The sequence below is a fragment of the Asparagus officinalis genome, chromosome 1 (genome assembly GCF_001876935.1).
Source record: "Asparagus officinalis chromosome 1, Aspof.V1, whole genome shotgun sequence".
Lineage (NCBI taxonomy): Eukaryota > Viridiplantae > Streptophyta > Magnoliopsida > Asparagales > Asparagaceae > Asparagus > Asparagus officinalis.
Window position 1 is genome coordinate 88,547,750 of NC_033794.1, and position 23,286 is coordinate 88,571,035.

Sequence of the window (23,286 nt, forward strand, 5' to 3'; positions counted from 1 at the left end):
GCGGTAGACGACGAGGCGGAGGCGGAGGAGCGGTGGCGAAGCGAGAGGCCGTGGTCGGACTTCCAAAATTTTGGGGAAATATCGCGCTGGGGGGCTATTTTGGGGGAGCGGCGGTTTTTAGGGAAAAATTTTGGGGAAATATCGCGGGTTCAGAGGGAGAACGGGAAAATATAGCGGGGAAATGAAATTTCAATTTTGTAGGATTCATCAAAACTCCCAAACAGGTTTACCTGTTTGGTATAAAATATCCCAAACGGTTAAATCCGTTTGGATGTTCCGTATGGATTTTTCTAAACTCCCAAACGGTTTAAACCGTTTGGAATTATTATCCCAAACGGTTTGAACCGTTTGGGCTATCTTGATTTGCCCAAACGGTTCTAATAACTGTTTGGGCAGACCAGTTTTGTACTAGTGGTGAACGGTCAGAAATTTGGATTATTCTTATACTCTAAACATCCATGTTATCAATTAACTAGTACACCCCTCGTTACCCTTTAACAAAAACTCAGAAAGAAGATGTTCTTTCAGAGATTGCTGCCCAAAAAAAAGTTTAGCAATATACTCATCCAATATCACACCTCACATACTGCACCTTGGACTTGTTTGGCCCAAACATGAGCCTCAATTTATTCTCATTACATAACATAAGCGACAATATTGCACAATATAAACTATGCACGTAACTATCTACTAACAAAAGAAGTTAATATGTGATGAAGCCTGGTTGCTCTCATCCTCATCCCGTGGCGGAGAATGTGCATGTCGCCCTTCGTACGTAGTGATCACCATACGCGCATCCTCAGCCAGCCGCTCCACCCTCTTCTTCACCCTGCAGTTGTCCTGTGTGCACCTATAGTAGCTCCTATAAAGAAAAAATAATCGCTTAAAATTCTATTCAAATGCATCAAGGAGTTCGAAGTTATAGATGAAGACGGATGTTAATAATGTTTATACTTACTCCATCATGTTTCCCCTAGGGTGCGTGCTCTTTACAGGGATCGAAATCTGGGTTATTACTTTGAAGGTGTGATGAAAAGTTGGGGACTTTACTCCCCAAAAGGCAATAAAGAAGATCACAAATATCATGGGATGAACTGGATTTCTTTATCGATCGAGAAAATCTACATCATATCCCCGTTTCGGGATTCCACAGACCAAATTATGTACTAATCTGCCTTAACCCTGACTTACAACAACAGAAAACCTTACATATATAGAGAAGCCAAGCCTCTCAACACTATCAAACTACGTGAGTTGCAAAGAAGCAAGGGCAGAATCCTAACTAAAACTTGAGGTGTTAGGGCGGAAAGGCCCATACACGCAGGAAGATGACTAAGATGGCTAGACTAGTCTACCTGAACCCAACAATATTAGGCTAAAAATTATTAAACCCGTTCCAAGTCACGAGACCAAGCACGTGTAAGCACGTATTTATCTAGTTGTTTTTCAGCATGGGGCTACGTATCATCTTATGTCCTTTCTTCTAAACCAAACTCTGCATTTAAACGGAATGGATCCTAACATGAGGAATATAATCTTTATACGTAGTACTGACACAAACAACACATTGTGGCATATTAGTCCCTTTCCAAAAGCCATCAATTATGGCAAACATAGTGATTATGACATAGGACAAGGTCTTGGGGTCCTATCTCTAGGGGGGGCTTTGGATTAAGGGTGAGAACAAATTTGATTCTCAAATGATCGATACAGGACGGGCCACTAGCTAAGGCTCTCAATCAAAGGAATGATTGCAACTGAGTATCAAACTTTTTAGTCAGATGATTTTGCTGTAGGATAGCTAGTGGGTGAGAGAGCCAGAGGTTATTGGGGATGGAAAGGACTTGTCACCTGAACAAACTCATTTCCTTGTGTCGGTTGAATGAGTCAGGGCTATGCGTACATGTTTTGGTCCCAGGCGCCTTATCTTGGTCATGTGATCAAATAGGGCCCTCATCTTCCATAATGGGAGTTTGCTTAGCCAGTGGCCAATGCTAAGGTTGTTTGCTTTCATGTTGAATGCTTTGTTTAAGTTGAACCGTGATGGTAGTTTCTTGTGTGTATGACTAGCTTGGGTCTGGCTAAGAATAAACTGAGTATTTATTTATTAGAATACGTGCAACTTGTTTTTAACTAGGAACGACTTGCATATATAGAGTTCCAGCAACATGCAGTTTCAACCGTGTGAATACTAAAGTAAGATGTTTAATTTCTAATGTCCATATTCCATCATTGTATTTTGAACAAAAAGTTACTTTTAAAATAGTGCAAATGGAACTGCGTACAGGGAAAAAAAAAAAAAAAAAAAAAACCCAGCAGCATTAGCCCTAATTAATAAAAGCTTTGTGATCATTCTAGCATATAAGTTCTCCCTCAAATCTAAGAATAACTGTATCTTTTTTCTAATAAAATAATTAAATCCCCCTTAAAGTATTGGTGAACTCTCAATTTCCCCCTAAAGTATCAATATCTAAGCCCCCCCCCCCCACCCTAAACTATGATCATTTTGTGAGCCACAGTCAAATATTTAACAAATTAATGATATTTATTGTTTTGTTTTCCATTTCTTGTATTTTATGCAATTTAAAAGTGATTTTAAGTTCCTAAAACATGTTGAAGGTAACAAGTTTAGCGGCAAATGTAGTTAAGATTTTTTTTTTTTTTTTTTTGGGTGGGTGGGGGGGGGGGCCGGCCGGTGGCGAGAAAGCAAACAGAGCTGATAAAACCCATAAGGAAAAAAACACTAACACATTATTAATCAGCTAAATATTTGACAGTATGTTCATAAAATAACTATATTGAGATCGCAATCATAGTTTGAATGGCAAAATAGATATATTGATACTTTAGGGAGAACTTGATCAATACTTTAAGGATAAGTTAGTTATTTTGTCTCTTTTTATTTTATATGGAATTGGTAGATCTAAACTCTATGTTTCACTACTAACAGTCTAACAAAACAATCAAAAAATTAAATAGAAGAGTATACGATCACAACAAAGTAGCCACAGCTGCATCATACGTAAAGCAAACACTAGCTCATAAAGACTGCACTATTTGAAGTTGTATATATATGCAGTTAAAAATGATTTGCAGCTCTAACTACAAGCAAGACAAAAAGAACGGTTTCAATGTGTCATCTCACTTTCCAGAGAAATAATGTATATACTTCACTATATGTATCGTGTGCAGACAAAATGCAGCGAAGTTAGAAAATTGTAAAGTGTCCTTAGTATGAAGTTGTATATTTATATTGGCCTATGCACGTACATATATACACTATACTAGGAACTGATCAAGAAATTTACTAAATCACAGTTTTAGAGCGTACATGCTATTTCTAGGGAATCTCGCATGTTGTTAAACTCAACTTCACTTGTATTTATTAATGTGGGTTCATCGAAGATCTTTTAATTGATAATTTGGAGACCATTTATTTTCTCCAAAAAAAAAAAGATAAAGGAAAAGGATACAAATTGCAAGCTACAAAAGTGCTAAAAGATTACCATTCCGTTTGTTTTGTTACATTCTTTGGAGTAATAAAAACATCTTTATCTATATCAACCTTAAATTTTTTACAATTATATAGGCCTACATAGAGAATCTAAAAGAGCAAGTACATAAGAAATATATTTTCTGTATAGACAAATATGGTAAAAGATAATTATAGAGATCAGAAAAACAATGGGTAACTATATATGAAACTTCACTAGATATATAACTCAAGAATATAGCTTTAGGGTTCTCATTCACATGTCTCCTCAGAAATTCTACAATACTGATATATTATTTCTGATTTTTAAGTATTAAACAACATTCATGGAAAAGGCTTAAAACCTCCAACTACTAATTCCTAGAGCTTGGATATGTAATGTGCATCACCAAAAGATTTACATTGAAAATCCAAATAAAAAACTGATCTATTCTGTAAAATTTCAATGACTTACATAGTTATATTGAATTATTTGTTTGAACCCTGATCGAAGAAATTTCACAGATGTCATGTGAAGATCCTCTTTAACCTACTACACCAATCTATTTCAGTATTTCCTTTAAAAAAAATCTATTCGAATAATACTAGAGTAGGATGACTAAGAATTCTATAATCAAATGATTAAACAATGATAATGGGAAGGCTATGTAATCTTAAAATGGTTATATCTTACTTGTACACAAATCTCTGACAATAAGACAAATTTGATACAATTTTTTTAGATGAAAGCCAGTCATGCATACATAAATTTATTAAGATAAAGAATGTATATAAATATAGCATCGGATTAATGAACTAAATTAGGACTTTTTTCCTGTCAAATATATGGAAAAAAAAAGAGGACTGTTTGAACTGGTGCAAATATGTAAATCTGGTGACTCTAAGCTCAAGGTAAGTAATGCTGCTTTAGTAGCTAAATTAGCCGTCAACATTTTTTAGCCATTTACTTACTAAACTGGAATGTCTGAATATTGGTTCATCAAACAATTTAACAGTAGACTCTTTCTGATCTAGGAGGAATTTGGAGTGTTTCTACTTACTCTCATCCGCTTAAACAGTAAGCTAAGATACTTCCCTAGCTCCTATTTGCAGCAAATCTAGTAGGTTCATACTTCAAGGGTTTGTCAGTTGACATTTGGTTAAAAAAGGACAATTTAATTAAACGCTTTACTAGATGAGATATCATATGTAATTAATCAAGAAAATTAATCCAATGACAATGGGAATTGTTACTAGATTTATTGCCAAATAGATTACTAACATGCCACCACATTTTGATTTTAATGTTCTTCTCAGAAGAGTTACTTCCATCTCACAACAGAAGCTAGCTCTAGCTCGAGGAAGTTTTGCTTTGATAAAGCATTTGGTTGGGAGAGTTTAAGTGTTACCATAAATATCTATGGAGGAAATTAAATTTTCCCATATATATGCTTCGTTAATCTCACATTTCACACTATTGAAGCAATCTATTTTAAAACAAATTAGGCCTGAATGTCATAAGTGAAAAATATACGGAGTAGAAAGTAGAGTATGAGTAGTAGACCATGGATATGTGTGGTAGGCAACTTTATTGTCTTTTCCCTTAACTATATACGCAAAACTTCCACAGCATTCCAAGCTCCTCTCACTCATCATATGTAATAATTACATCACAAGGCCAACAGTAATAGGTTACTATAGGTTCATAATGAAATACTCATCACTATGTATCATCATATCTATTGATCATCAACTCTAGGCCTTTCTAAAGGTCTTGTTTTGATATCTGACACTTTGTTTGATAATGCATTGATCACAAGATTCCCATATCTACTATGCTAGCTACTTAGAAATTGTACTGACCATATTCTCTAAACAAAATTTTTATAAAGGAGAAAATACACAAATGCCAACCTCCGAGTAAGCAAATGAATGCACATTAAGCAAAATATTTGAATGTAAATGATTTGAAGTCAGTAGTACGTACATCGAGGAGCTAGCTGCGATGATTGACAACAAGGTTACAAATACTACTAAGAACAAGTCAGAAAAAGAGAGCAAGAAACCCTAGCTATCTAGCTAGAAGATACACGTGGACCTTGATAAAGGATTTTAAAAGATTTAAACATATGACAAGGAAAGCTATGGCAAAAGAACTAGAGCTAGTTACCCCCTCGATAGGAATAATATTGGACCACTTTGAAAATCTGCTTAATCAAATCATGAGTTGTCGAATAATTAAGAAATAAATTCCAGGCAGGGACACTGCAAGTGTTAATATTTCTAACATGAACCTGGCTAAGTTAAGGAAAAACCTTTGCGAGGGGGAAGATAATTATAAAACCAAGGAATACCACACAAAATGTTTAAAGGATTTAACCTCTAATATCAACATCTTCATAACAAGTCATTAAGTCTTTTCCACACCAATGTCCTCTGATTGTTCAGACTTTTCTCTTTGCTCAAATGATCTTAATGTTAGGGACCATTTAAATCAGAGGCATGCAGGAGAAGGTCACATGCCTTGTACTCCTTTTCTCTGTTTCTCTTTTCATCCCCCCCTCCCCTCGTGTCATTGATATTAGTATTAGAGTTAGCTAGCGCCTTTTTTTTATCTATACCACAAAGACTCTACATCATCTTGCCTTTATTACAAAGTCCAATCCTATGATATCTTTCGGTTACATACTTTAATCAAAATCAGCAATTTAATGTGATTAAGTTTTTTCCAAGGAACAAAATTTATCAGAGTAGAATTAGATACATTATTATAAGGGAAAAGATAAAACATTACCTTGCTAGCTCCAAGACCACAAACAACAAATCAAGAAAAAGAATATCATTATTTCCAAAACTGGCTTCATGCTAACCAATGCATGCATGTGGATACTCAAGTGCATTACCATCCTTGATAGTCGTGACTAAAAGTGAAGGATCTTCTGGTTGCCCAAAGCAAGCTCATGCATAGCGCATAATCTACCAATAGTTCCGCACCATGCAATTAAACATAACATAAAACAAAAGAACTATGCAAATTAAGATTGAAGAGAAGACATCCGAGGGCAATGGAAATTTCATAAAATTATACCTAGGATGTTGGGTGTTCTTCACAACTTTTTGTCCATACTTCCTCCACTTGTATCCGTCATCCAACACATCAACTTCACTCATGGTCTTGAAGCAAAACCTTGGCTCCCTCACCTTTCTTCTTGCCTTCATCACCTTCTTCATCCTCTTGGCTCCAACTGATGACAAATTCTCGTTATAGCTTCTATTGTTGATGGTACTAATATTGCTGCTCTTGTTGCTAATATTGTGAGCATCCTCCCTGGTTGATGATGACCTATAAAAGATAACATGAGCCATGATCCATACCATACATAGAAAGATAATAAGGGGATTATATAAGCTATCGAATAAAGAGCTAGCTTACAAAGGATTGATAGTACTAGTTGTCTCTTGGATTGAAAATGAAGATCCAAGGTCCTTTAGATTGGAAGAGAACTCTACAACTCCATTAACCCTAGGAGGAGCTAGGGTTTCCAAAGAGTTTTGGAGGCCATAAAGAGGAAAGGAAAGATGAGGATGAGGGAGGGGAGAGGGTTGGGAGAAGAAGCTCATGTGGGAGGTTTCTTGACTCTCCACCAACCCTTCGTTGATCGGCATGAAACTAGTAGTGGAAGGCCGCATCTCACTTTCTTTTGTTTCCTTATTTCTTCTCCAACTCTTTATTTTATCTTCTACCTTTAGATCTCCCTGTCTCGTATGTGGCAAAAAAGAATGTGGTGAAAGCTAAAGCTATGTTTGGTAAATGGAGTTAGGAAATAGAGTCATGGGTTTTGAATACACGAGTTTGTAGAAATTATGGTTTTGAATATTGATTTAGTGTTTGGATGAAAAGAATAGTGACATGATGGATAGTTGAAGAAAGATGCCTTTCTTCTTGCTTTTGGACAAAAATAACCTTGTCATTTATATATGTTTGTTATTAAATATTTAAATATGTAATAACTAATAGAGTTTTTCCTTTATGTACCTTCAAACCATAGGTATTTATAAAAAAAGAGAAAATTGTTTCGAGGCCCTAAATTTTAATTTTCAATGTGTCCCAGCGTCTTAACTTTTAACAATGTGCTGCAGCCTCATTTTTTTAAAAAAATTATGCTCAAGCCCCTCTCCCCAAGTTTCAATGCAAACTCCATCCAAAATCTCAATTTTATCATCCTTCTCCTTCAGTCCTCCTCTACCGCCTCCCCCACCTCCTTCCCCATCTCCACCTCCCTCCCTCGCTCCGTCCTCCTCACCGCCTCCCTACCCCGCTGCACCTCCCCCGCCTCCCTCCCCCCGTCTCTCTCCCCCGCTGCACCTCCCTCCTCCTCCTTCGGTCCCCCTTTGCCCCCTTCCCCGCTCCGCCGTCGGCGCCGTCCCGAGGAACTTCGCGTGACTGGCGACGGTCATGGTTATCATGTTAACATGTTAACTCTTACGGTTAACATGTTAACTGTAAGAATTAACATGTTAACTGTAAGAGTTAACATCCGCTGACATGAGAAAGAGATGGGTAAATTTGGGATTTAAGCTAACTGACATGTCTAATCATCCGCTGGCGTGAGCTGGAATCATGATAGAGGGGTCTGGACACAATTTTTTTAAAAAGAAAGGGTTGCAGTATATTAAAAAAATATGGGGGGCTAGGGCACATTGAAAGTTGGAATTTGACACAATTTTTCCTTAAAAATGAATCATTATAACTTTTCTTTTACTAGACATTTTTCTTATTTTATCCTTCATTTAAGTAATAAAAATCGAAAAATGTTGTTAAAAAGACTAATCTGTCTAAACTAACTGTAGTTAAGTCAATTAAAACTTAACGTGGGTAATCTTTTTTTTTGGTAAATGAAAAAGATATATTCATCACCAAATTGGAAAAATGTAATTACATCAAGGATCTCATCATATAAGAGAGATTCCAACCGAACTGGAAACTAAGCTCAATAGAGATACACTGAGCTTTACAAGGTTTGCTCCAACTGTCATCTAATCACTACATTGTTGACTAAGATCCACAACATTCCTCAATGAATGAACCAGAAGAAACTGCCACGAAAATGCACAAGAAGATGAACGGTAGGAAATTTTTGCACAAGATGCTTAGGAAAGTGCACTGCAGGCAAATTGGACATATAAGCCAGACCTTAAATTGTTGATGGGCTATGTCTTCAAGATCCATCAGATGGGTTAGCACGGATAAGCACAGGGAAGTGCTCTTCAGTCATATTGCACAAACATGCACAGGTATGTGCACATCTAGCCAAACCACAGTAAATAACACAACATAAACTACACTTCATCCCAATAAGAGGCTAGGGGGCTATTGAGAACTGATATCAATATCTCAAACTTGATTTCCTTTACCATTTGATCTACATCTTTATTTTTTTCCTGGAAAAACCTGTTATTGGCCTCTTCCTCTCAACCTGTTGGAGTACCAGTCCACAATGTGATCCCATAGACATGATTTCCAGTTGAACTTCAACTATTCCATAACTTTATTCCAGACTTCACTTGAATATGTACATTCAAAGAATAAGTGTTCGTGGGTAATCTTGATATTGTAAGAATACTGTTATTGCACTATGTAGGCAGGGAACAATATATATATTAATTATTTTAACAATAATCTGATAATATGGCAAATTTAAATTTATCTTCTAAGTTTAGTTAACTGAACTAAGATAGCTAGACATTACTTCTGAAACCAGTCATCCAATAAAATATTCAATAGTTACAACAAGAAAAATTTATATGTACATCTACCTATGTGTGTATATCAATAGAAAAACGGATATGAGCTGATAGTTCTTTATTAAGTAAGCTGATAAAAAGGTTGTAAAATCCACTCTTCTAATCACTTCAAAGCATTTGAACCTTGACGCTCCTCTCTTTAACTCATTTTTCTAAGGTTAGACAATATCAAATATCTATGATAAGGTTATACTGCATATAATATATACTTGAGAAGTTTACACTCATCAATTAAAAAAATAAATGTATGATCATTTATATTAATATAACAAAATGTCTTATGATCCAAATTAACATCTCATCACTGAGGTATAAATCACCGGTAACGTGTCGCCAACATCAATGATGTTAAAGAACTATGGCCACAAATAACAAAGAAAGTCTTTGGATTATGTGGATACATGGCACATACTTAAAGAATAATGATATTTGGCATATTCAAGCAAAGAGTAGGGATTCGTGGATGTGGAAAAAAAATTTGAAAGTCAAAGATAAGGCTCTGAGAATATATGGAAGTGCTGACAATGTGATACAACTAATTCAAAGCTATTCCAGGAATTCAAAAATCCAGCTCCTCGTGTTGTATTCTGCTCTATCTCTTGCTGCCTCTGTAGTGTCGTGGTGCAATGCAGTTTGGGCAACTTCAAATCTGTCCAAACATTCTTTTGTCAGTTGGTTAGCTGTTCAAGATTGTTTGCTCACACAATATAGACTGGTCAAAAGAAGGATTGTGAGTGTTAACAATTGTTGCTGGTGCTCTGGTTCTGAGAGCAGGGACCATCTCTTTTTTGAATGCCACTACTCAAGGGATATTTGGGACATGGTTATGAATTGGCTACAATTCAGGTGGAGATCTTGCATTTGGAGTCGGATTATAAATTGGTACTGCTTTAGATTGAGGGGGAATGGTTTCAAGCAAAAAATTAAGAAAATGACTCTCACCTCAACAATCTATAGTATTTGGTGTGAAAGGAACTCCAGAATTTTTAGACAAGAAGGAAAAACTGTTGTTCAACTGTTTAAGGAGATAAAGTTCAACATTCTATCTAATATCCTCAATGGCTCCTTCTCGGCGGAAGACAAAGAATGGCTTAGTACTTTGTAATTTCTTGAGGATGTGAGTAGCTGTTAGTTAACATGTAATCTCAGTCTAATGAGGAAGTTGATGTGCTGAACTTTCAATATTTAGAAGATGAATGAAATTTTCATTGACAAAAAAAAAAACTATGACTACAAATTCTCAAGCCATTTAACTTTTTGGTCAAATGGTTTTGTATTAACAACACATATGAGGAAAAATATATATTCTCGTAGGTATTAAAACTTCTTCCTTCCATCCTTGTATATAGTATATACTATATTTATTATCCATATATATATGGTGCGAATGAAGGACATGTACGAGATGCAACTCATTTTTGCAAAATAATTACCAAGAGATATAGAAGTTGTAAGACTCATTAACAACTACACCAGAATAGATGAGCCTTCGCTATTTTTACCTCTTCACAAGTCACTTTGCCAATAAACTGGCACTATATCGAAAACTTGGTTTTATGCTAGAATACAATATTATAAAATCGATCTTTTATTAGAGTTATGTATAGCAAAAACGGATCTCGCGGTGCGTTTGACACAAATAGAAAGGATCAGAATTAGCCCTGACTCGGTCTCAAACTATGTTCTATTTGGCAAAAGCTAACCAATAATCAGTCCAGCATTTTTTATGAATGACCTCTCTAGGCCAGTTCTAGCCAACCCGACTACAATATAATCCGATCATGATCCATTTTGGCTCAGTTTTTAAAGATTTTCAAGTAATATACCTGTTTTCAAAAGTCTACTATGAATTGAAGTTGGGTTTTCAGATGAGTACACAGTAACGTTACGAAAGAGGCACGAGCGTATGGGTACAAGATAACTCCACTCACCCCTACTTACTGTCTCCTTTTGCACGGACTATAATCTCAAGCAATGATGGGCAAAATCTTGGATGCAAATCTCTCTCTCTCTCTCTCTCTACATCCATCACTGGATGATATGAGTATTGGCTCTCGAGCCCCCTTGACTGTTTCAATCCAAAAAGTCCTAGACCTTTATCAAAACATTTTATGTATAGATTTTATTTTTACTCTTTACACTGTTTCAGTCCGAGCGCGCGTTCTCTCTCTCTCCTCTCTCCTCTCTGTCTCTGAATGATATGTGCAGAGAGCACTGGGCAGGTGGAGTCTGCAGCTACTGAACTGGGAGACCATCATTTCGCATTGGGACTTGAGTGGGCTTCTGAGCATTTGTGAGAATTTGTAAGCACAATAAGCGGAGATTGAATAGTGCGGTTTGGACAAATGGGGAGGGAGAACAGTTGACTCGAACATTTTTGTTCTGTGGAGTAGTCCAACTTAATTAGCATGGGGCTCTAGGAGTAACCACCTACCTGTATATATATATATGAGAGAGGAGCATACTGATTGGTGAGTTGTCAAGTATATAGGTTTGGAAGAACTCAATTAGTAATTCTTTTTTTGTCTCTTTTTAGTTAACTCATTGAGTAGTTCTCACTGTGATAAGAGTAATAGATATAAATACAAAGTATGAGGTACCTAGCTTCCCAAGCAATTATAGGATTAAAAGAATACATCTAAGAGTCTATTCTATATTGGGGAATTTAGTCTCCCGGCCTACTGTGATATGCGCAACTCGAAAGCCCACCACAATCAACAAGATATAAACTAACTTCAAGAAGAAAAAATATCAAGATTTACGTAGTTCGATCGACCACCTTTGATTTACGTCTACGGGGCAAAAATACGAGAAATAAATACGAGAAATTTACTATGTATTAGGGAGAACTATAAGAAGAATCACTCAACTCTCACTTTCTCAATCTTTCAACCTCACATACATAATCAACTCTCATATTCTCTCTGAAGCCCTCTCCTTATAATCTTTTGAACGGACAAACACTGTGAAACCCTCTCCCAATGATGTAATCTTTTACACGGACAAAGACTATGGAAACCCTCGCCTCTCGTACAATATTCTTAAATCAGACTACGCCCCCTGCTAACCCTAGATTACAAGAATATTGGCTCTCTCTCCTCTGCTTAATTTTTCCCCCAACAATAGAAGAATATATATAGATATAGAAAAATCAAAATCATATCTCTAGCCTAACTTCCTAATTAGAATAGGATTTAAACTCCTTATTATGATGAGACTCAATCTCTTAATCATGATAGATCTCTAACCCTATCTAATTCTCATGAAGTTATATAAAGAATTAAAGACACAATCCTAACAATCTTCACCTTGGATTGATTCCCAAGCCACCTCAAAAATATACCATTGTTGTCTTAAAAATTTACCTCTCCTGTTAGCGTCTGCTATTCATTTCGTACTTCAAATTAAAGCAGCTATACTCCAACTTGGACGTCGCGTGACCCTCGCTATCATTTGTTTCCCCATGGCGCCTCCATCTCTCTTGTGTACACCAAGAGATCTTCGCCATCTCTGACATTAGAAGCAAATCAACCATGCTTCTCCTCCCGAACTGAACTTGACAGTAGCCTTCCCCCACTTGCTGTCATTGTACTCTACCTGCATCGCTCGTTTCAAACTATATCGGTGCATCTCTCCTACTCCACGCTATGAGCCGGATGCCTCTATTTCCTTCATCACTTGGCTTGGACTGAATATGAGTGCTCATCATCTTTAAGCCTAATACCATCATCTCTATCTCCCTGTGTATCACTCGGTCGTGCCCGCTTGCAAGCTCCACCTAATTTGGCACCGTCCTCCTCGAGTCTACACACCAACCAACTTTTGCTCCCACGATGACTCTGAATATTATATGTTGACAACTTTACTACTAGAATCACGTTTGATTCTCTACACCAGTCTCATCCGTCGCATACACGTTTGTCCTGTCTGCTATCAAATCTGTTTGTTACCACCATCAGAATTTATTAACACTTTTTGACCAATCTGGGCAAAATCTAAAAAAATTAAACCCTCTCATCGTGTTCAGAGCACTCCAAAACCTAGGAATCAATGTCGTATGACGACGACTTCTATCTTATAAACTAATTCCCGGATTCATAACCTGGCTTTGATACCACTTGTTGGGGAATTTAGTCTTCCTGCCTACTATGATCTGCGCAACTTGGAAGCCAATCATAATCAACAAGATATAAAACAACCACAATCAAAAAGAATAAAACACCAACATTTACATGATTCGGTTGATCAACTTCGACCTACGTCTCCGGGGTAACAATACCAGAAATTCACTATATATCAGGAAGAACAACAAGAGGAATCACTCAACTCTCGTTTCTCAATCTCTCAACCTCACATACATAATCAACTCTTATAATCTCTCTGAAGCCCTCTCCTTATAATATTTTGAATGGACAAAGACTACAAAACCCTCTCCCAATAATGTAATCTTTTTCACGGAGAAACATTACGAAACTCTCGTCTCTCGCATAATATTCTTGAATTAAGCTACTCCTCCTGCTAATCCTAAATTACAAGAATATTAGCTCTCTCTCCTCTACTTGGTTTTTCCTCCAACAATAGAAGAATATATATAGGGAAACCAAAATCCTATCTCTAGCCTAACTTCCTAATTAGAATATGATTCAAACTCATAATTATGATGAGACTCAATCTCTAAATCATGATAAATCTCTAATCCTATTTTAATTCTCATGAAGTTATATAAAGAATCAAAGACACAATCCTAATATTCTATAGAAGACCATGAAGCCAAAGGATCTTAGTAGTGGTGGACGGCATGTAAGACTCAATACTCAGAATCACAATGGAGTGATACACAACATCCTGTTCTTTAAACTTTCAGGAGATCACATAGTCACCAAGAAATAAATAGTAGCTTGTGGTGGATCATCGATCCGTGACGTCGGTTCCCCAGTTCGATTATTGTACGCACAAAGGCCTAGGGTTGATAAGGCAAAGAAAAATAGTGCTCAATACAAAATTCCCTTAGAGGAATAAATTTTCCGTATTAAGAAATTCATGATGAAATCTCATATTCAAGTACAAGCAACACATTGATTTGTTTAAGCAGTTCTTGATATCAGCTGTAGCGATATTACAAAATATTGAGCACTATTCTTTCTCAACAAAGAACATTTCAAATAGATCTGATCAATGACATTAAATATGTAAAAAAATATTAACTATTGGATTTGTGCAAGCCTTCTAAAATACGACGATCGAAGAGATGACATCTTCTTGGTACATTAATTGATGCCATACTGTGAACGTGGGGACGTGGGGGGCTACACCCGCGCAAATGCGGACATCTGCAACAGGCCCAGGACCCACCCGCTTCACATGTATTGCTATACATGTGCAGCGACATTTTCCTCTCCTATAAATACAGTCGGCTAAGGTTTTCTATAGGTGGGGAAAACAGAAAAAAATACAGAGGGTTTTTTCGGCTGCAGAGAAGAAAAAACAAGTGTTTTTGGCGGCTAGAAAAGAGATCTTGAGGAGAGAGCTTAGAGGGATTTTACAAGAGAGAGGTCAATTTCTTTTAGATAAAAATCAAATCTTCTTCTTTTGAACGAGCTTGTGGATTGTACAAGTCATCGGTGTTCTCCTTATAGTGGAATCTCCCCTCACCCCTCACGTGGACGTAGACAAATTTGTTGAACCACATAAATCTTATGTCTTTATTGTTTTCTGGATGTTGGCTATAGCTTATAGATTCCCTCGACAAGTCAGTCCTAGAACTGATGAGAGGAAGAGTGTATATTTCACTTTGTTGAGATATTTCACTTTCTATTCTTATTTCCTTTGTAAAACGGGATAGAGGTTGACTTAAGCTTTTGTGAAAATAAAAGCTAAGACTTTCTTTCGGATTATATCGCTTCTGCGGCGTGAGGGTGTGACTCTGCGCCTAACAATTGGTATTAGAGCTGTTATTCAGATTCGGAGTGGTGTAGCTTCTGGTTTGAGATGGTGCTCAGAAATTTTCTGAGAGAAACAGATTTATTTATACAAACGGAGGATGGCACCAACTAGAAAAATAGTTAAAGTTAGAAAGTACGAGATCGAAAAGTTTAATGGGAAGAATGATTTTTCCTATTGGAGAATACAAATGAAAAACTCGTTAATTTTGTAAAAATTGTATAATGATTTGGTTGGAAAAGAGAAGAAGCATAAGGGTATGTCTAATGAGAATTGGGAGGAGCTGGATCTGGAAGCACGGGTATCGATTATCCTTTGTCTTGAAAGGGATGTAACTTTCTTGGTAGATATAGAGGAAACGACTGCGGACGTGTGGTCGAAGTTAGAAAGAACCTTCATGACGAAGAGTCTAATGATCCAGATCTATTTGAAATCTAAATTGTATACTTACAAGATGGAGGAGGGCTCATCAATCCGGAAATACATTAACAAGTTTGATAGGATCATATCAGACTTAAAGGACATAGACATGACAATTGAAGATAAGGATCAGACGCTTCTACTACTTCTATCTCTGTCGAAGTCTTATGAGAACCTGGTACAAACACTGATACATGTGGGAGATAATTTGACGATGGATGAGACTAGAACGACACTTCTAGTGGATGACCTTCAGAAGATTATAACCAATAACATGACTACTGATGATAGCAAAGAATAAGTGCAGGGATTGTTTGCTAGAGGAAGGAGCAATGAACAAGGAAAAGGCAAGGGAGGAAAGTCTAGATCTAAATCGAGACCTCTTACGGGAAGAACGTGTTTCAAATATGGTGAAATTGGGCATTTTAAGGTCGATTGTCCAAATAAGAGAGTGGGTGGGAAGAAGAAGAACAACAAGACTAAGAGGAGAGAAGGTAAGGAAGAAGTGAGCTATGTTTCAGAGGAAGAGAGCAAGAAGGAATGCTATGTCGTTACGGGTGGCAAGGATATCACCGGGAAGTGGATTCTTGATTCAGATTGCTCTTACCACATTTGCCCAAATAGAAAGTGGTTTACTATCTACAGAAGCATTGATGGTAAAACCATATTGATGGGAAATAACCATGCTTGTAAAATGGTATGGCTAGATAATATCAAGATCAAGATGCATGATGGAATGGTCCAAATCTTGATGGATATGAGACACGTTTCTGACTTGCGGAAGAATCTTATCTCAGTTGGTGCATTGGACTCCGGTGGTTGCAGGATTGTTACAGAGAACGGAGTGAAGAGGGTTGTTTGGGGTTTCCATATAGTGATGAAGGGTGTTCGTCACGGTAATTTATATACTCTCTCAGGTATGACCGTGACGAGAGATGCGACGGTTGGAACTAAAAGAAGTGGCGGAGACCCATGTGAGCACACACGGTTATGGTATAGGCGGCTTGAGCACATGTCAGAGAAGGGTCTAGTTCTGCTTGGTAAGGAGGGTCTGCTGAAGAATTTAAAGAAACCTTACATGGATTTTTATGAGAATTATGTGTATGGAAAGGCGCACAGGGTCTAGTTTCTGAGAAGCAAGTCTAAGAGCAGGGGGATACTAGATTATATGCACACAAATGTTTGGGGTCCAGCTCAAACAACTTCCAAAGGAGGTTCTAGATATTTCATCTCGTTCATAGATGATTATTCGAGGTATGCTTGGATTTATTTTCTAAAGCATAAGAATAAGGTGTTCGAGACATTCAAGAAATGGAAGGCAATGATTGAGAATAGGACATGGAAGAAATTGAAGACACTGAGATCTGACAACGGTACAGAGTACACAGATGGTGCCTTCAAGGAGTTCTATGATTATGAGGGCATTGTTTGATACTAGACAATTAGGTCAACACCATAGCAGAACGGGGTCGCGAAGAGACTAAACCGAACATTATGAGAGAAAGCAATGAATATGTGATCTTATGCTAGATTGGGTAAGAAATGGTGGGCAGAAGTAGTGGCTATAGCTTGTTATATTATGAACCGTTCTCCACATTCTACATTGTAGGGTGATACACCCTATAGGGTGTGGTCAGGGGAGCATGCAGATTATGAGAGCCTTCGGATTTTTGGATATATCGCCTATTATCACGTCAACGAGGGAAAGCTTGACGCGAGGGCTAAGAAGGCTATATTCTTGGGGTATGCAAATAGCGTAAAAGGCTACCGTCTTTGGTGTACAAAAGTTTCGAAGTTCGTGATCAGCAGGGATATTATATTTGATGAGAAATTCATGATTACTAAGGCGCCCAAGGATGATGGTGTTGGGACTGTTGGGATTTTAAAGTCACAGCTTATTACGATAGAATCTAAAGACCAACCATGTTCTAGTCATGTTCAAGTAGGAAATCAGGTAGATGATGAGCTTGAGCAGGAAGAGGTTCGGCAGGAGAATAAATAAGAACTACAACAACAACAGCTCGAGGATAGTTTGGCTTTCACAAGGCCAAGGCGAGCATACAAGCAGGTACTGAAGCTGGGGGCTGATCAACTCCTGAAGCACTATGGGCAGGTTAATTTGGTAGAATACGCACTCTCGGAGGAGGATGATAAGCCGGTCTCCTTCAAAGAAGCTATTCGGGATAGAGATAGTGAGAGTTGGTTAGTTGCGATGAAGGAGAAGATGGAATCTCTTCAGAAGAACCAAACATAGGAGGTGGTCCCATTGTCTGTAGAAAGAAAAGCTATTGATTGTAAGGGGGTGTATAAGAGAAAGGAAGATCCTTCAGAGCTCGGTGGTACAAGGTATAAGGTAAGGCTAGTGGCTAAAGGGTTCGCACAAAGAGAGGGTGTGGATTACAATGAGATATTTTCTCCGGTGGTAAAACACACTTTTATTTGGGTGCTATTGAGTATTATTGCTCTTGGTGATCTTGAGCTGGAACAACTTGATGTAAAGATATCCTTCTTGCATGGAGACTTAGATGAATAGATCTACATGTATTAATCTGAGGGCTACAAGGTTAAGGATAAGGAGAATCATATGTGTCGCTTGAAGAAGTCACTCTATTGACTGAAGCAATCTCCTTGACAGTGATACAAGCAATTTGACTCCTTCATACTAAAGCATGGGTTTTCTCAAAGCGATTATGATTGTTGTGTTTACATTCAGAAGCTTTGTGGAGGTAATTATATCTATTTTTTTATATATGGATAACATACTTATTGCTTCTAAGAGCAGGATAGAGATAGATAGGCTAAAATCTCAAATTGGTAAAAAATTCGAGATGAATGACATGGACGCTGTAAGGAAAATACTAGGTATAGAGATTAGAAGAGAGCGGGCGAATCAGTGATTGTTCTTGAGTCAGAAGAGCTACATAGAGCAGGTGATCGTGAGGTTCGGGATACAAAATGCAAAGTCGATGGTGACTCCATTGGCTCCACATTTTAGACTTTTAGGTAAACAATCCCCCACTACAGCGAAAAATAAGGTACACATAGAGCGTGTTCCTTATGCTAGTGCAGTTGGCAGTTTGATGTACGCTATGGTATGTACACGTCCAGATATTTCACAGGCGGTTAGTGTGATCACCACGTTCATGACGAATCCGGGAAAGACGCACTGGCAAGTGGTAAAATAGGTCCTGAGGTACTAGAAGGGTACCAACACGGGTTTGTGTTTTGATGGAGATACATGTTAGATTGATGGGTTTGTTGACTCTGATTATGCGAGCGATCTAGATAGATAGTAATCTACTACTGGTTATGTATTCATGATACATGAAGCTTCAGTTAGTTAGCAATCAATATTGCATGCTACAGTGGTACTTTCTACTAAAGAGGCCGAGTACATGGCCATGGCGGAGGGAGTAAATATGCATTATGGTTGTGGGGTCTTTTAGACAATATGGGGATTGAGCAGGAGAACGTGAACTTGTGGTGCGACAGTCAGAGTGTGATTCACTTGACGAAGAATCAAGTTCATTATACTCGTGCCAAGCATACCGATGTCAGGCATCATTTCGTGTAGGATGTCATAGAAGAAGGTAATATTTCTCTCATGAAGGTACACACGAATGAGAATCCCGTAGACATGTTAACCAAGGTGGTGACAGGTAGCAAGTTTTAGCATTGCTTGGACTTATTTCATATCAGCCTGTGTTGATCTGCCCAAGAGGGATAGTGATAGGGGGAGGTGGAGACTATATGGAGAACAAATTCTGAACTACAGTTAGCTTGATCCCGGTGGAGGGTACGTAGGCAACCGTGATAAAGTGACGCAGCTGGTTTGGTCCGGTTTGGTGTTTTAAATCTCTCTGATGATGTTCGCGGTGTTCTTCTGGTGTTCGTCCAAAATTTAAGGTTTATTAAATGATGTACGAGGTGGAGAATTGTGAACGTGGGGATGTAAGGGCCACATCCACAAGGCCACACCCATGCAGATGCGAACATCTGCAGTGGGCCCAGGGCCCACCCGCTTCACATGTATTTCTATACATGTGCAGTGACATTTTCTTCTCCTATAAATGCAGTCGGCTAGGGTTTTCTGTAGGTGGGGGAAAACACAGAGAAAAATACAAGGGGTTTTTTCAGCTGCAGAGAAGAAAAACAAGTGTTTTTGGCGGCTAGAAAAGAGGGATCTTGAGGAGAGAGCTTAGAGGGATTTTACAAGAGAGAGGTCAATTTCTTTTGGGTAAAAATTAAATCTTCTTTTTTTGAGACGATCTTGTGGATTGTACAAGTCGTCGGTGTTCTCCTTATAGTGGAATATCCCCTCATCCCTCTCGTGGACGTAGGCAAGTTTGCTGAACCACGTAAATCTCATGTCTTTACTATTTTCTGGGTGTTGGCTATATCTTGTAGGTTCCCTCGACAAGTCAGTCCTAGAACTGATGAGAGGAATAGTATATATTTCACTTTGTTGAGACATTTCACTTTCTATTCTTGTTTCCTTTGTGAAACGGGAATATAAAGGTTGGCTTGAGCTTTTGTGAAAATAAAAGCTATGGCTTTCTCTTGGGTTATATCGCTTCAGCGACGTGAAGGCGTGACTTTGCGCCCAACACTTACATCTCGATGCTAGATCTAATATTTAAGATCTAAATCTTAAAGTCATGATTAATTCAAAGAAATTAACAAGAATCAAAAGGTGCGGAAGCATATACCTGAATCCATTAAGGAAAACTTGATTATGGTTTTGATGATCTTCTAACCTTAGGGTTTCTCCCTTATGGATCTCTTTAGATGGGGATAAGAGAATGAGAGTGGTTAACCCTAGATTAGGGACCATAACCCCATATATATAGGTATTGTATATTTATAATTTGGCCCCTCATCAAATTACAATTACAACCTGGTATCTGCACATATAACCCCATAATTTATTTAAATACTCATTAACCCAAATTGATTGATCACTTTAAGTGGGTTATCCTTAAAGATAGCAATACATATTGATTAATCATATGTGCCCACAATTAGATTTAATTAGATTTAAATCTAACAATCTCACACTTGGGCACCATATGATTCCTTAAATTATGTATAACCTTATGAGCTCATAATTGCTATCACTAAAAAGGTATTTCCAAACAATCTTATCCATTGACTATATCAATATAGGATCAAAGCGGTCTTCGTCACATTTATCATGACTCGACCCATCAATGGTCACATATACTAATACAATCAAACGACATAGATCAATCATGGATGTGCAGCATGAAAATTACATGCAATGTGATCAGTACATGTCTATTTTTAACTGGTCCTACTTTAGTGAGGTCAAAACCAAACATAATGTAACAGAGTGTCATAACTGAATACTTTATTCTGATCAGACAATACAACTAAACACAAAGCACCAAAAATTACAAACTCCCACTAAATCATGATATCATCGAATAACACCACACCCATATGAGCAGTGTGCTCATGAAAGACCTTGGGTGTCAATCCCTTAGTAAGAGGATCAGCTATCATGGAGTTTGTCCCAATGTGCTCTATAGTTATCTGTCTACTCTGTACCCTTTCTTTCACAATCAAGAACTTAATGTCAATATGTTTTGACTTAGTTGAGCTCCTGTTGTTATTGGAATACATTACTGTAAATTTATTATCACAATATAACATTAGTGGTCTTTTCACATTTTCCAAAATGCGCAGTCCAGTGACAAAATTTCGTAACCATATTCTATGATTTGATACCTCATAGCAAGCTACAAACTTTACTGCCATAGTGGAGGAAGCTACGAGTATCTGTTTAATACTTTTCCATGATATAGCTCCTCCTGCTAACATATAAATGTAGCCTGATGTAGACTTTCTGCTATCTTGGCATCCAGCAAAATCAGAATCAGAGTACCCAATGACCTCCAGCTATTCTGATTTTCTGTATGTGAGCATATAATCTTTTGTTTTCTAAAGATACCTCATAACCTTTTTGACTGCTATCCAATGATCCATACCAGGGTTGCTTAAATATCTGCCTAATATCCTAATAATGTACGTAATATTCGGACGCGTACATACCTGAGCATACATTCAACTTCCTACAGCCGAAGCATAAGGAATCTTCTGTATTTCCTAAATTTTAAGGTTGCCTTTAGGGCACTGATTTAGACTAAACTTGTCTTCTTTAGCCACAGGGGTGTCTCCTGGTCTGCAGTATTGCATGCCAAACCTTTTGAGTACTTTATCGATATAGCTCTTTTGTGATAATCCAAAAATATCCCGAGAGCGATCTCGATGTATTTGGATTCCTAATATAAAAGAGGCGTCCCTAAGATCTTTCATCTCAAAATTCTTTGATAGAAATCTCTTGGTTTCGTGCAACATGCTTATATCATTAGTGGCAAGCAATATGTCATCGACATACAAAACCAGAAAAATATACTTACTCCCACTGAACTTGTGATATACACAGTCATCAACAATGTTCATCTCAAAACCGAACGAGTTTAATTATTTGTTGAAACTTGTAATACCATTAACGAGGAGCTTGCTTGAGTCCATAGATAGATTTCCTTAATTTGCAAATCATATTCTTTGGGTCTCCTGACACAAAGTTTTCTGGTTGTACCATATAAATCATCTCATCAATGTCGCCATTGAGAAATGCAGTCTTAACATCCATCTGATGTAACTCAAGATCATAATGAGCAACAAGTATCATGATTGTTCTGAAAGAGTCTTTCGATGAAACCGGAGAGAAAATATCTGTATAATCAATGCCGTTCTTTTGAGTAAAGCCTTTAGATACAAGACGTGCCTTATACCTCTCCATATTACCGTTTGCATCCCGTTTGGTTTTAAAAATCCATTTACAACCAATTGGTTTTGCGTCTTCTGGTAATGAGACAAGTTCCCAAACCTTATTGTCTTGCATAGACTTGTACTCTTCATTCATGGCATCAATCCACTGTTGAGAGTTAGAACTTTTCATGGCCTGAGAGAAGTTGATTGGACCATCTTCCAACATTCCATTACTTTCCTCGTGTTCTTGGAGAAATACAATATAATCATCCGAAATAGCATTTCTCCTTTCTCTTGTGGATCTCCTTAATGACACTGGTTCTTGAGGTTGTTGAGTTTGTTCTTCTGGAACAGAGAGTTGTTTAACATTGTCATCTTGAGGTTCCGGATTTACTTCTTGAGTAACAACAGGTATAGTAGCCTGAATATTATCAAAAGTAATTGTATGGATTGGATCTGAAGCCAATTCCTCCTCAAAACTAATATCTCTAACCTTATTTTTCCCCTCAAATTCAACATCCTCAAAGAATGTTGCTTTTCCTATCTCAAAAATATTCCTGAGTATGGGATCATAAAACTTATAGCCCCTAGAGCGTTCAGAGTACCCAATAAAGTAGCTGCTAACTGTTTTGGAGTCTAATTTCTTTTTATTTGGCCTATAAGGCCTTACCTCAGCTGGACATCCCCAAATATGTAAGTGCTTTAAACTGGGCTTTCGACCAGTCCAAAGCTCATAAGGTGTTTTAGTAACTGCTTTACTTGGTACTCTATTCAGAATGTAAGCTGTTGTCTTTAGTGCTTCTCCCCAGAGTGACTTTGGTAAAGAAGAATGAGCAATCATACTTCTTATC

General features: G+C 37.6%; 1 protein-coding gene across 1 annotated transcript; it reads right to left on the reverse strand.

Annotated features, from left to right (window-relative positions):
- On the reverse strand, positions 542-7,328 carry LOC109827411 (probable WRKY transcription factor 12). Its single transcript, XM_020394427.1, has 3 exons — positions 6,906-7,328; positions 6,561-6,815; positions 542-862 (listed from the first exon to the last, which is right to left on the reverse strand). Exons 1-3 carry the CDS (start codon positions 7,160-7,162, stop codon positions 691-693), a joined length of 684 nt encoding a protein of 227 aa, XP_020250016.1. The 5' UTR covers positions 7,163-7,328; the 3' UTR covers positions 542-690.

Coding starts and splice junctions, on each gene's coding strand:
- LOC109827411 (XM_020394427.1), bottom strand. CDS start 7,162: ATGCGGCCTTCCACTACTAGTTTCATGCCGATCAACGAAGGGTTGGTG. Junction 6,816..6,905: donor ACTAGTACTATCAATCCTTT/GTAAGCTAGCTC, acceptor TATCTTTTATAG/GTCATCATCAACCAGGGAGG. Junction 863..6,560: donor AAGAACACCCAACATCCTAG/GTATAATTTTAT, acceptor TTTTCTTTATAG/GAGCTACTATAGGTGCACAC.